Source organism: Miscanthus floridulus, chromosome 4 (genome assembly GCF_019320115.1).
Source record: "Miscanthus floridulus cultivar M001 chromosome 4, ASM1932011v1, whole genome shotgun sequence".
NCBI lineage: Eukaryota > Viridiplantae > Streptophyta > Magnoliopsida > Poales > Poaceae > Miscanthus > Miscanthus floridulus.
In genome coordinates this window covers 106,296,718-106,310,153 of record NC_089583.1, presented here as the reverse complement: position 1 = coordinate 106,310,153, position 13,436 = coordinate 106,296,718, and the positions used below count along the sequence as shown (strand labels likewise).

Here is a 13,436-nt window from a genome sequence, read left to right as displayed (position 1 = left end):
TTATGTTTATGTTAGGCTAATTTAGCTCTTGAGGCTCCAAACAGAAAATTTAAAGTGTTGTCTAAAGTTTAGACAATATCACAAAAACTTTAGACTATAAAAGTAAATTAAAGTAGTTTAAAGTTTTTGTCCTCAACATTAGCTCAATAAACTTTAGACTACAGAATTCTAAAAGGCCGTGTGCCTCTGGTTTCTCATCAGAGGTCTTCCTTGCTCTTCCCGTACATTTTCGCATGCATTCTCTTTTCGTGTGTAATAATATAACTTTGGGTCCCGCCGCGGAGAACGTGCCAGTGAGGCCGTGACTATTGCGGTGGTTGTCTGTTCTTTCATTTTCTTTTGGCTCTGTGCGATGATAGCGCCAGCAACGGTGTGGATTCAACGGGAAACCAAAATGTGTATGTTTCAAGTCGTATTGTTGAGGCTAAACCTTTTTTTTAAATGCTGGCACTACAAGAACATAGTAACATTTTACACTAGGTGAGCAAGGAAACGCAGGACCCAGAGGACAAGGACTAAAGATGGCAACGGGTAATATCCGCGCGGATAGTGACTTCGCACGCCCGCGCCCGCGATAAAAATCTCATGCCCGCACCCGTGCCCACCACCCGCCACGGGCAGCAACCTGTGCCCGTGCCCGTGCCCGCGGGCGCAGATTCATGCCCGTATCCGTGCGCCGTGGGGTCGGGTGCCCGCGGGTACGCGGGTTTTTTTCTGCCCGTTACCATCTTTAGTAATATCTACGCGGATAGTGGCTTCGCACGCCCGCGCCCACGAGAAAAATCTCATGTCCGCACCCACGCCCACCACCCGCCACGGGCAGCAACCTGTGCCCGTGCCCGTGCCCACGGGCACAGATTTATGACCGTATCCGCGCCCGTCGGGTCGGGTGCCCGCAAGTACGCGGGTTTTTTCTGTCCGTTGCCATCTTTAACAAGGACGGGCTCAAGCTCAATGATTGAAAATTTGTTACATCGGACTCACCTTTTGAACTACTCCTTTGGTTCAAAAAGAATACACATCTCATTTTTCAATAAATCAAATCAATGCCAAAGTTAACTAAATATATAGAAAAATATTGCTATTTATGGTACCAAACATGTATCATTAAATCAATCATGCAATATACCCACTTCGCCCTTGAGTAAACTAATTTATAGGCTGAGGATTTATCTCAGATTAAATCCATTTCCAGAGTATGGCCTTTTTATATTTTCCCTTGAAGTCGCCAGAGGTTGATCAACATACTCCTCGAAACAACACCTAACTCATGAAGCAAATTGGTGGCGGTCAGTTGAGTAGAGTAGTAATTTTTTAAATTAAAAACTAGTGCCACACTTAAGAGGCATCACCGATTTACGTGCAATTAAAAGATGGAACTTGGAGTAATGAACGGCATTGTGGCCTTCTCTTTTATAGCACTGATCTGTCCTAAACTTTCTAGAAGTTGATTTAAACAGGGACGGAGGGAATATTTTCATACCAAGCCAATTTGGAGATACAAAAGTTGATACTCCATCCATTTCAAATTATAAGACGTTTTGACTTTTTAGATGCATAGCTTTTGTTGTGCACTTAGATATACGCTATGCCTAGATACATAGTTAAAATAATATATCTAGAAAAGTCAAAATGTCTTTTACTTTAGAACGGTGGGAGTACTCTTTTATATAAAAAGTAAAAATTAAAATTATTTGACTTATCAGTAAGTGAGATGTGTATTAATTTTTGGGATGGAGAGAATATTTAGTTAATATCCAACTAAAACCAAGCATTGCTTAGATATTTAGTGGAGAAGGTTATACCTCTTGCATGTCTCATTAAACTTTTTTTTTTTGGAAAAAAGAAGATTTTACTACATCCTGAAAGCAATATATCGAGTTGATACACACCCTTGAACAAACTCCCAGCCCCTGCCTAAGTGATAGGCACATAGCTTAAGAAACAAAAGTTCTGAGCATACTCTAGTGATATTCAACCCTAAGACTAAATCGCCACCCATATATGCCTATATTGCTCATTTTAATGTATGAGACATGGTAGGCACATCGCTGATACCAATATCTCTCAACCTAGCCCCCCCCCCCATAATCGTTGATAGGTGTGATTATGACCGCATGCTTTACTATGTTTTAACAAAAATGACTAAGTACCTATGTAGTTGCAAATGTTTATGCCCCCAATATATGTAAAGGTTTTAGATGATTTCTAATCAGAAATACTTTTTCTCGTCCCCCATTGTGTACAATGAAGAACTGACCTTGATGCATTTCATTCTCTATAAGGTTCAACAATCACGATCGTTATGGGGCTAACGTTTTACATATGAGATTACAAAGAAAGTCTAGGCGTAGCACATTAGGCCCATAAAAGAGGAAAAACCTCTTCTTACCTTCAGATCTGATTTTTCTTCTCAAACTCTAAAACTAGACATCTTATCATCTTAATTCTTAGAACTATTTAAATTAACTTCCTCCCTAAGTTAGAAGCGGTTTCATCATTCTTTTGTTCATTTTTCCGTATAGCTAGTTAGTATTTTGAACCATGAAAAATGTCTCTAGCTTCTAAAACTTCCAAGAAAATCCTAGAGGTAGATTATGACATTAAAAAAACATATTTTATTTTTCAAAATATTCTAATAGACGTATGAAAATGCTTTGAAAACCTCATAACAAAAACACAAGATCGAACCCACATGAATGTATTAAGCATTAAGTCTATATTGCATTCTTGTTTGTTGTACCTCATTTTTTTGTCATAAAAATTTTTAAAACATATTTAGACATCAACTAGAAATGTTTTTCGGAAATTTTCAGTTTTTACCAGAGCTAAATAATTTTTTTGGAAGGTTTACTTTCATGAGATTTAAATATTTTATTTGAGTTTTTAATATCCCAATATATCTTTAGAATTTGATCAACATTTTTGTAAGTTTAGAGATTTTTATGCAGTTTAAATATCTTATTAGATATTTACCATTTTTAACTAAAAGAATAAAACATTCTTTAAAACCATCTTTATCCTAGATATGGAGATAATTTAAACGGTTTGTAACTTGACATTGTAAAATGTTTGATTTTAAAGTTATAGACTAAAAATAAAACCACACATATACTCTCTCCATCCAAAAATAATAATTCTAGGTTTTAGACAGGTTAAACCTTTTAAAATTTGATCAAATTTATAGGAAAAATATCAACAGTTATGTCTAATTAGATTTACTATTAACATATATTCTATAATTATTCTAACAATACTTATCTGTTATCATAGATGTTAATATTTTTTTATTGATCTGATTCAATTTAAAATTGTGTGACTTGTTATGATGTGAGAATTGTATATTCTTTTGGTCGGAAGGAGTAATTATGAGGAGATAAAGGGGGTGTTTGGATAGGAGGCTAATAATTAGCCATTGTTTAGCATAGCAATTAGAAAAGATATATATTGGCTAATTCTGGACTAATAATAACTAATGAAATTAGCCCTTATTAGTCTAAAATTAGTCCATGTTTAATCCATTTTTACATGATGAGCTATTTTTTTAGCCCTAGGACCCAAACAGACCTAAAGAAAGCAACCTTTCCCATAAAATATCCTTCCAACCATTTAGCCCACAGCCCACGGCCCATAATCCGTACTCGTGAACCTCGTGCTCACACACAATCACTCGAAACTCCGTTGAGCTCAATCATTATCTCGGCGTCGGAGCCCACGACCGCTTCCACCCCAATCCCCACCGCCCTCTACCCCGAATCCCCCAATCCCTGAAGGCTGACGCAACCGCTGAACCCTAGCCTACGCCGACCATCTGCCGCTGGCCCCGGCGATCCCCCGCCATGGCCTCCCTCGAGGGAACCACGTGGGTCTTCGACTGTCCCCTCATGGACGACCTTGCGGTGGCCGTCGCCTTCGCGGCAGCCCCCGCGGGGGGATTCTTCTAGGCGGCGGCGGCGCTGCAGGCGCCGATGCAGCCTATCATTGCCGCGTCAGCTCCCAACCCATGGTAATTGCTGGAGTATGGTCCCGATTTGGGCTCGGCCTCGGCCGTGATGTATTTCATGGCTTTGGGTTACATTTGGTCGGGTTTGTTGCCAAGAAATGTGTAGATTCTTTATGTATTTATAGTAGTTTGTTGTATGGACCATGGCTTAATTGGAGTTCGATGAAGCGGCTGAACGGTGGGATTTTGGACCGTGTATTATGAATCATGTATGTGCAACAGAACAAGTAGAACCAGATACATGGGCCCTCTCTGTTTCAAATTTACTATATCAGCATGGCCCTGTGGAAGTGTGGAAGGTGTGGACTCTATGTTGGTTCTGCTAGTGGTGCCTTGTGGGAGGACTGAGGAATTGGTTCACACTGGATGGGTTAGTGGACCTTTACTGTAAGGTGGCGTTTGGATTGTGGGAAAACAATAGTGGGTATGGGAAATGATGGAAGATGGATACCTTAACCCTTGTTTAGATATAAGAAAAGGGATACGAACTGGGTATGGGTTAGGGATAGGATGAGTTCATATCCCATCGATCCATACCCAGCAGGAGGGGTGGGTTATAGCTCAGAAAAGAGAAGGAGAAGAATCGATGCGCTGCGCACTTGCTGTTGCTGTCGATGGGGAGGAGGGCATGGTCATCATCGAACGTACATCCCCCACCACTGACGGTGCATGAAGCCCAGCCGCAGTGCCTCGCCACCAGAGGAGCGAGAGCCCCATCTGCCCTCAGCACAGGAGGCCAGCCGCCCTCGCTGCTAGCACCGCGGGAGCCTCGGCCACCGGTGCTGCGGGACCCCTAGCCAGAGCAGCCACGCGGTCCACCAGGTAGGAGGCCAGAGTTGACGATGATGTCCGCTCCACCAGTGGAAGGGATGACGAGAAGATAAGGGTCCACGAGCGAGGAGGTGTCAATTTTGTTTTTTTTCTTTCTTTCGAGCCAACTAGGATCTGTTTAGGCAGCTAGAATGTAGGGTCTCTTACGGGTAAGTTAAGAGAGTTAGTGGACACAATGGTTAGGAGGCGTGTAAATATCTTATGCGTCCAAGAGACTAAATGGAAGGGGCAGAAGGCGAATGAGGTGGACAATACCGGCTTCAAGCTCTGGTACACATTGATAACTTCAAATAAAAATGGAGTAGGAGTTTTGATTGATAAGAGCCTCAAGGATGGTGTGGTGGAGGTGAGAAGGTAAGGGATAAGATTATCTTAGTTAAACTTGTCATTAGTGATATGGTCTTAAATGTAATTAGTGCGTATGCCCCCCAAGTAGGTCATGATGAGAGTGCTAAGCAGCTTTTCTAGGAAGACTTAGATCGCTTGGTTAGAGTTGTCCCTAGTAGCGAGAAGCTCTTTATAGGAGGTGATCTTAATGGCCATGTAGGTACATCAAGTGCAGGTTTCGAGGTGGTTCATGAGGGTTTTGGATATGATAGTAGGAACTAGGAGGGAGACGAAGTCTTAGACTTCGTCATAGCTTTTGATCTGATGATAGCTAACACTTTTTTTCGTAAGCGATAGTCCCATTTAGTGATCTTTAGTAGTGGCCAGTACTCTAGTCAAATTGACTCTGCCCTTACAAGAAGGAGGGATAAACGAACATGCGTGGACTGTAAGGTGATACCTGAAGAATGTGTGGTTGCTCAACACAAGCTGGTGGTGGCTAACTTCTGCTTTCTGGTGAAAGCTCGTGGGAACAAACAAGCTAGCGTTGCTAGAACGAAGTGGTGGAAATTAGGAGAGGCATCAAAGGTCTTTAAGAAAAAAGTCATTGAAGAGGGCTCTTGGAAGGATGAAGGTGATACAAACAACATGTGGGAGAAGATGGCAACATGCGTTTAGAAGATTGCTTCAGAGGTGCTTGGAGTGACCAAAGGGAGCGGATGCGACTCAAAAGACACTTGGTGGTGGAATGAAGATGTGCAAAAGGCTATTAAAAAAAAGAAGGAGTGCTATAAGCGCTTGTATCATGACAGGTGTTGGGTTCATAAAACCTAGGGTTCCTCGGGGATCGGCTTCCATGCCAAGGCTCGGCCTAAGAGTCTAAAACGACAGGCCGGAAGAACGGTCCAGTCACCGACTAGAAGGTCTGGCCGAAGAGGAACAACACCCGCTCGTCGGCTACTTTGGCCCACCTCTCCGACCAGAGCGTTCGCTTCGACTCCAGCCGCCTCCGGACGGCCTCTCCGATCGAAAGGCTTGGCCCGAAACACTACTTCTGACTCTGACCCTGCGTCTCCGACCCAGGTTCACAGGAACCCTGCTCACCGCTCTTCTCCGACCGGCGCACTCAGAGCTGACTGGAGCCATCCGACCAGGGACGCCCGCTCAGTGGGAACCAGAAGACGTGCGGAGAAAAGCAAGGCAAGGCTCACAAGTTAAAATCACTGTACCAGGGACCATACCCTATACGGAACAGTACTCTGCAGCCACCCTGACACAAACAGTATTGTAGGCACCGACATCTCCCTCTACAGTATTGTAGGGGCTACTAAAACTCCCATACGGTAAGGCCCCCCATGTCCTCTGGGCATCGATAGCGGTATGGGCGCCAGGATTTACCATACCGGGTGAACATAGCGAGACTTCTCACATGCCTCTAGGCATCAAATAGTATTTGCAGGTACCGACGTCCACCATCCCTAAAAAAGGCAACATGACCTCCCTTATGCATCTGATATTCAACAGTGACATCAACAGTGTTGTAGGCGCCTACTATTATCTTATATCCACCGACGTGGGCAACAAGGCTCGGTAGGCGTGGGCAACAAGGCTCGGTAGCATACGTACCCTCACCCTCTCACTTGTAAAGCCATCCACTTTATCTATAAAAGGGGACGCGCCCCCTCCAACAAAGGGAGAGCCCTTCTTGAGGATAACAAGCACCGATCAAATTCACTAGCTCACGACCACAGAACCACCGGGTTCGGACTCCAAGCACACACTTGAACACTTACTCATAGCGTAGCTCCCGTCGCCCCTGGCCCTTCCGACCAGAGCTGATCGGACCTCCTGTGCACCCCTTCTTCCTCCTTCTCGTTTGTAACCCCACAGCAAACTTCGAGCACCTGGGCTCAGGAATAAAGTCACTAACCGACCCAAACTAGACGTATGCCACGTTACCTGAACCAGTATAAATCCTGTGTCATTGAGTGCTAGGCCACCTCCGATCACAACGTACGGTAAAACTATAAATATTCACTAGTTGGTCACTTTCTGCACCGACAACAGGTATACAGACAACATAGAGAAGTACAAGGTGGCAAAGAAGACTGTAAAATGAGCGGTGAGTGAGGCAAAGGGGCGGGCCTATGAGGACCGTTACCAATATTTGAGTACGAAGGCAGGAGAGAAGGACATTTATAGGATGGTTAGGGCTCACGATAGGAAGACAAGGGACTTTAACCAAGTCAAGTGCATAAAGGATGAGAGGGGCAGCTCTTGGTGAAGGAGGATGAGATCAGATATAGATGGCAAGAGTATTTTGATAAATTGTTCAATGGTGAGAACGAGAACACCATCGTTCAGCTGGACGACTCGTTTGATGACACTAACAGGCGCTTTGTGCGGAGGATTCAAGAATCAGAGGTCAGAGAAGCCTTAAAAAAGATGAAAGGGGGCAAAGCGATGGGCCCTGATGGTATCCCAATCAAGGTGTGGATATGTCTCAGGGATATAGCTATAGTATGGCTAACCAAGATGTTTAACAATATCTTTCGATCGAACAAGATGACTGAGGAGTGGAGAAGAAGCATATTGGTACCAATCTACAAGAACAAGGGAGATATCCAAAGTTGTACTAATTATCGGGGAATTAAGTTGATGAGCCACACTATGAAGTTATGGGAGAGAGTCATCGAGCAACGCCTGCGAGGAACGACGTAGATATCAACAAATCGATTTGGTTTCATGCCCGGAAGGTCAACCACAGAAGCAATCTTCTTAATAAGATAAGTTATGGAGTGGTTTAGAGAGCAGAAGAAGGACCTTCACATGGTTTTCATTGACTTGGAGAAGGCTTATGACAAGATACCAAGAAATGTTATGTGGTGGGCTTTGGACAAACATAAAGTCCCATCAAAGTACGTGACCCTCATCAAGGATATGGACAACAATGTTGTGACTAGTGTTCGAACAAACGATGGTAACATAGATTACTTCTCGATTAAAATTGGACTTCATCAAGGGTCAGCCTTAAGCCCATATCTCTTTGCCTTGGTAATGGATGAGGTTACCAGGAACATATAAGGGGATATCCCTTGGTGTATGTTATTCGCTGATGATGTAATGTTAGTGGACGAAAGCCAGGCAGGAGTAAATAGGAAACTAGAGTTATGGCGGTAGACCCTTGAGTCTAAAGGTTTTAGATTGAGCAGAACTAAAGCCGAATATATGAGATACGACTTTGGCGGAGCTGCACAGGAGGAGGGAGATGTGAGTTTGAAAGGTCAAGTAGTGCCTAAGAAGGATATCTTTCGGTATCTGGGATCGATGCTACAGAGGGATGGAGATATTGATGCGGACGTTAGCCATAGAATCAAAGCAGGGTGGATCAAGTGGCGACAAGCTTCTGGCATTCTCTGTGATAAGAGGTTACCACAAAAACTAAAAGGCAAGTTTTATAGAACAGCGATTAGACCGGCTATGTTGTATGGAGCAGAATGTTGGCCTACAAAGATTCGACATGTTCAATAACCGAGTGTTGCAGAAATACGTATATTACGATGGATTTGTGGTCACAAAAGAATAGACCAAGTTCAAAACGATGATATACATGATCGCCTAGAGATAGCTCCAATTGAAAAAAAGCCTATCCAACATCGGTTGAGGTAGTTTGGCCATGTCCAAATGAGACCTCTAGGGACACCAGTGCACTGTGGAGTCCTAAGCCAAGCTAATAATATGAGGAGAGATAGAGGAAGACCGAAATTGACATGGGGGAGGCAATAATAAAGAGATTTGAAAGCTTAGGATATACCTAGAGATCTATGTTTGAATATGAGTGCTTGAAAAACAGCTATTGAAGTGCCTGAACCGTGACTAGGGGCTCTTGGTGAGTTTTAACTCTAGCCTACCCCAACTTGCTTGGGACTGAAAGGCTATGTTGTTGTTGTTGTTCTTCTTCTTTTTGCCCCACAACATTTCCTTAACCCAAACCTGGACAAACCAAACATGGGTATGGGTATAAAACATCACAACCCTATCCCATACCCCCTCTTTCTTACCCAGCTATATTTCCCTATCCCTATCCTAACACCTATCCAAACCCCACCTAAGTTCTAAGTAGCATGGTGGAAAGGACTGTTCACATCTTATTGTGTTCAGCTGCTGGGTAGGTGCATATAGGTAGTGTTATAAGGCTCCTCATCTAGCCTAGATGGTTGCCTTTGTGCACACTTTTGTGTCATCTATACTCACCCCCGTCACAAAAAACATGTCGCTAGTGAAAATATTTAGTCAAACCTTAGAAACTACAAACATTGATAACTATTACATTATTTATTTGGAAATACTTGCAAAATCTCTTAAATTTGAAGAATTTATTTTGTAAAAAAAATAGTGGTCAAGGATACGTATGGAAGACCACTCTAAGTCAAATGTGTCAAATATTCTTGACCAGAGATAGTAGTTTGCAGAATCTGTTAGAAACATACAGTCCCCATTCTGCCATCAACTCTTGGCTGCTCTATTGTTGGATCTTTATATGGCTAGTTACTACCCTTGTTCACAGGGAAGAATAGATTTTTTGTCTTTTTTTTGGTCAATATAATCTGGATTGAAAAGGATTGCAGACATGGAATCTGCACTCAAGTTGTTGTAATTGAATCCTTCATGATTTGTGTGAAGAGGATTACCATATTGTGCTGGAGTTTTGACAACTCTGTTTCTTTTGTGAACTGACATTCTGTCTGATTGAGCTTGCTCTTTAGTACATACAAGCTCATCTTTGATGTTAAGTTGGAGAAATTTGGAGGTATTAGGTTGGCTGCTTTAAACAGTTGTATTGTGTGCTATCTATGGTAAATTCTTCTTCTATTTCTAGCCACGGATATTTCGTTTGATGTAGTTTGTAGGGTTATGACTTGCTATTATCAAAGTTGAAATGCATCAAGCAGTGATTTTTTATTTACTCATTATTATCTTAGATTTTCTTGCATAAATATTTTGTTTACCATGCCATGTTATTTGTTTTCTTGCTGCTTATTATGGTGCATTATCTTGATATTTGGCATCCTAACATTGGCTTCTATTTTAGCAGTGTGGAAATCAGTAGCTCTGTGGATTGTGGCCAGGGAAAACAACAACCAACAAATAAACGGTTTGTATCTTTATTCTTTGTAGTTTGTATCGCGTATTGCAGCCATATATTTTTAAGTTTGTGTTCCTATTATCATTGAATGTTTAATATTCCAGTCCTAGGTCAGAAAGTACTGCAGAACCAAGCACAAAAGCATCCAGGGAGAAAATTAGAAGGGACAAGCTGAACGAGAGGTATGTTCCCTGGCTAGACAATGATTGCATTTCAGTTCATAGTTTAATCTTTTTTTCTTGTCGCATTATTGTATTAGTTACTATAACTGTACTTATGATGTTCTTTTTGTTAGATTCCTGGAATTGGGTGCCATTTTGGAGCCAGGGAAAACTCCTAAAATGGACAAATCAGCTATGTTGAATGATGCTATTCGTGTAGTAGGTGAATTGCGTAGCGAAGCAAAAAAGCTGAAGGACTCAAATGAGAGTTTGCAGGAGAAGATTAAAGAGCTGAAGGTCTATACTATTTCATATGGCCAAGTTATTAATGGTGCTGTTCAGATGGGAGATGGCACGCGATGTTGTTTACACACTTCATACTGTTTCATTTTCTTGATTTATGATCCCCTTTTCCCATTTGGTCATTTTTTCTTATCTATATTTAATTCATCCAGTCAAATAAAAAGGGAATAGTTATTTGTACACCTCTTATTCTCCCTGCAGTTTGTGGTTTAACTTCTTTTGGGTTGCTTGCAGTATCAAGTTTATATCCACATAATGCATTTTTCTTAAATGGCTAAACCCTGCAGCTGTATATACAATATGGACAACACGTCAATTTGCTAAGTCTTTGCTCTACTGTATACACTTCTTTGCTTGGATATGTGTTCATAAAATATATAGAGGTTTATGATTCAGCATATCGTTTACTGCACAAGGTTTTGGCATTTGATTTTGCTGGTTGTTCATCAGGAAAAACAATCTCACCCTGAAGTACTTTGCTTTTGCAGGCTGAGAAGAATGAGCTGAGAGACGAGAAGCAAAGGCTGAAGGCCGAGAAGGAGAGCCTGGAGCAGCAGATCAAGTTCCTGAATGCCCGCCCAAGCCTGGTACCACACCACCCGGTGATCCCAGCCTCTGCCTTCGCTGCTCCCCAGGGGCCGGCAGCGGCCGGGCACAAGCTGATGATGCCTGTGCTTGGCTACCCTGGATTCCCGATGTGGCAGTTCATGCCGCCTTCTGATGTTGACACCTCTGACGACCCCAAGTCTTGCCCTCCTGTGGCGTAAGCAAGCAAAATCCTGGTGGAAAGAGGCGATGCTGCCCTCCATTGATTCAAACCTAGATCGGTACGCAGTGTTGTTGGTGTAGTTGACTCCAGAACTGAAGGGAAGGTTATATGTGTCGGATGGTGACATGGGGTCGTCTGATGGCCCCTTTGTATATTATATGGTATAATAAATGAATAAATTCCGTGACCAGAAGCAAATGAGGATTAGTCGATTAGCTTATGCCTATTCTTGCCTGTTTGTCGTATAACCCACGGTGTGGCTCTAACTAGGTTATGGCTATATGTTTCTTGGACCTGAGCTGGTATCGTGTTCCTCACATGTGAAAACTGATGGCGGGTGTTGGTAGAAAGTGGAAGCATCGTGGATGCGCATTACATGCTAGCTGTGTGCTTGGTATAACGTGATCGCCTGTTAGCAAGCTAGACGTGCCCGCCATTAACCATGTTCCTCTGCCTGAAATGATATTGGGTATCAGTCTTCTCTTCTGCTTAAGAAAGATCATTGGATTTTGTAAAGCCAAATCCATATCGCTGAACTGTTTGGAAAACATTAGATCGTTTTCTTGTACATAGCAAGAAGATATTATATCTGACTCGAACTCGGAAATACTGTTCTGCCTTGCAACATATTTCTGAAATGGATTCACTGACGGCATAACCAATGCCGCAATGCGGGCCTCAAAATGGAATTATAATAAGAAGTAAATGTCACAATGTACACCCATATATCAAATGTAAATACCAAGGTTTTAAATAGCCGGCTAAGCCATTTAGCTTTCTATATCCGAAAACAGGCTATAACCGGCTATAGCGGGCTATAACAGCAACTAAGGGCTAACTTGTATATAGAAAAACTTAGCTATAGCCGGAGATAGCGGAGGATATAGCTGGAGATTTAAAACCTTGGTAAATACACGACAAAAGTAAAAAGAAGAAGCAGAAATGAATATTAAAGGTAAATACAACTTAGATACCGCGTGTACGTACGCAGTAACAAATGTCCAGTTTCAGGTACAGTAGTAACTCAAAACTACAACGACGTGCGTGCCGGTACGCGCACGTTGCTAGCTTAGGCGACCAAGGCCACCAGAGCAGCCAACGCCAGCCCGACCACCGCGGCCACGGGCTGCCCATACCGCGGCGCGTTGCTGGGCGCGCCCGCCGGCGACTTCCCGGCAGCGCCGCCGCCCAGGAACACCCCCTGCTTGTGTCCCGCCGGCCCTGGCGCGTAGGCGTCGGCTGGAGGCGACTGGAGCGGAGCCTGCGCGGGGCCGCTTGCGGGGGCGTCGTCAGCTGCCGCCGCCGCGGCGGCGGCGTCGTAGGGGACGGTGGTGATCGTGACGTGCATGGTGCCGTTGAGGCAGTGGCGCGGGATGCCGCAGATGAAGTAGCGGGTGCCCGTGGCGGTGAGCTTGAAGACGGTGTTGCCGCCGGAGTGGGTGGAGATGGGGCTGTCCGCGTTGCAGCTGGCGTAGTCCGCCGCCGTCACCTCCAGCACGTTGTGGTACGGCATGTACTTGAACGCTGCAAATGTACGTACGTATTACACACCAGCACATCAGCCACAAGATGGGAAGGATCGGAATGTACAGATAAGCGAATGAAGAGAGCATCGATCGGAGTAGTCTACGCACTTATGGTGTCGCCGACCATGAACTTCTTGCCGGCGGTCCACTTGTCGTAGTCGATGTAGGTGTCCCACTGGTCGGAGCCGCCCACCGTGTAGTCCTTGGCCGACGCCGTCGCGGCCAACGCCGCAGCCGCCACTGCGGCGAGCAGTACTGTTCCGGAGATGATCTTCATGTTCCCCGTGTCCTCGAGTGGTCGACCGAATTGCTTCGGCGTCGGGTCGGTATATATGCCTTTGGATATATAGCGTGTGCTGCGATATATTGC

General features: G+C 43.9%; 1 protein-coding gene and 1 pseudogene across 1 annotated transcript; one reads left to right on the top strand and one right to left on the bottom strand.

The window, feature by feature from the left end:
- Positions 1-3,839: 3,839 nt before the first annotated feature.
- On the top strand, positions 3,840-11,538 carry LOC136552483 (transcription factor ILR3-like; annotated as a pseudogene).
- Positions 11,539-12,609: 1,071 nt separating this feature from the next.
- Positions 12,610-13,343, bottom strand: LOC136552482 (chemocyanin-like). The gene is made up of 2 exons (XM_066544055.1): positions 13,175-13,343; positions 12,610-13,064 (listed from the first exon to the last, which is right to left on the bottom strand). Exons 1-2 carry the CDS (start codon positions 13,341-13,343, stop codon positions 12,610-12,612), a joined length of 624 nt encoding a protein of 207 aa, XP_066400152.1.
- Positions 13,344-13,436: the final 93 nt, after the last annotated feature.

What these genes read in the sequence shown, in the direction of transcription:
- LOC136552482 (XM_066544055.1), bottom strand. Translation starts at nt 13,343, where the DNA reads ATGAAGATCATCTCCGGAACAGTACTGCTCGCCGCAGTGGCGGCTGCG. An exon ending in CATGGTCGGCGACACCATAA is followed by an intron (nt 13,065 to 13,174) that starts GTGCGTAGACTA and finishes GTACATTTGCAG; the next exon opens with CGTTCAAGTACATGCCGTAC.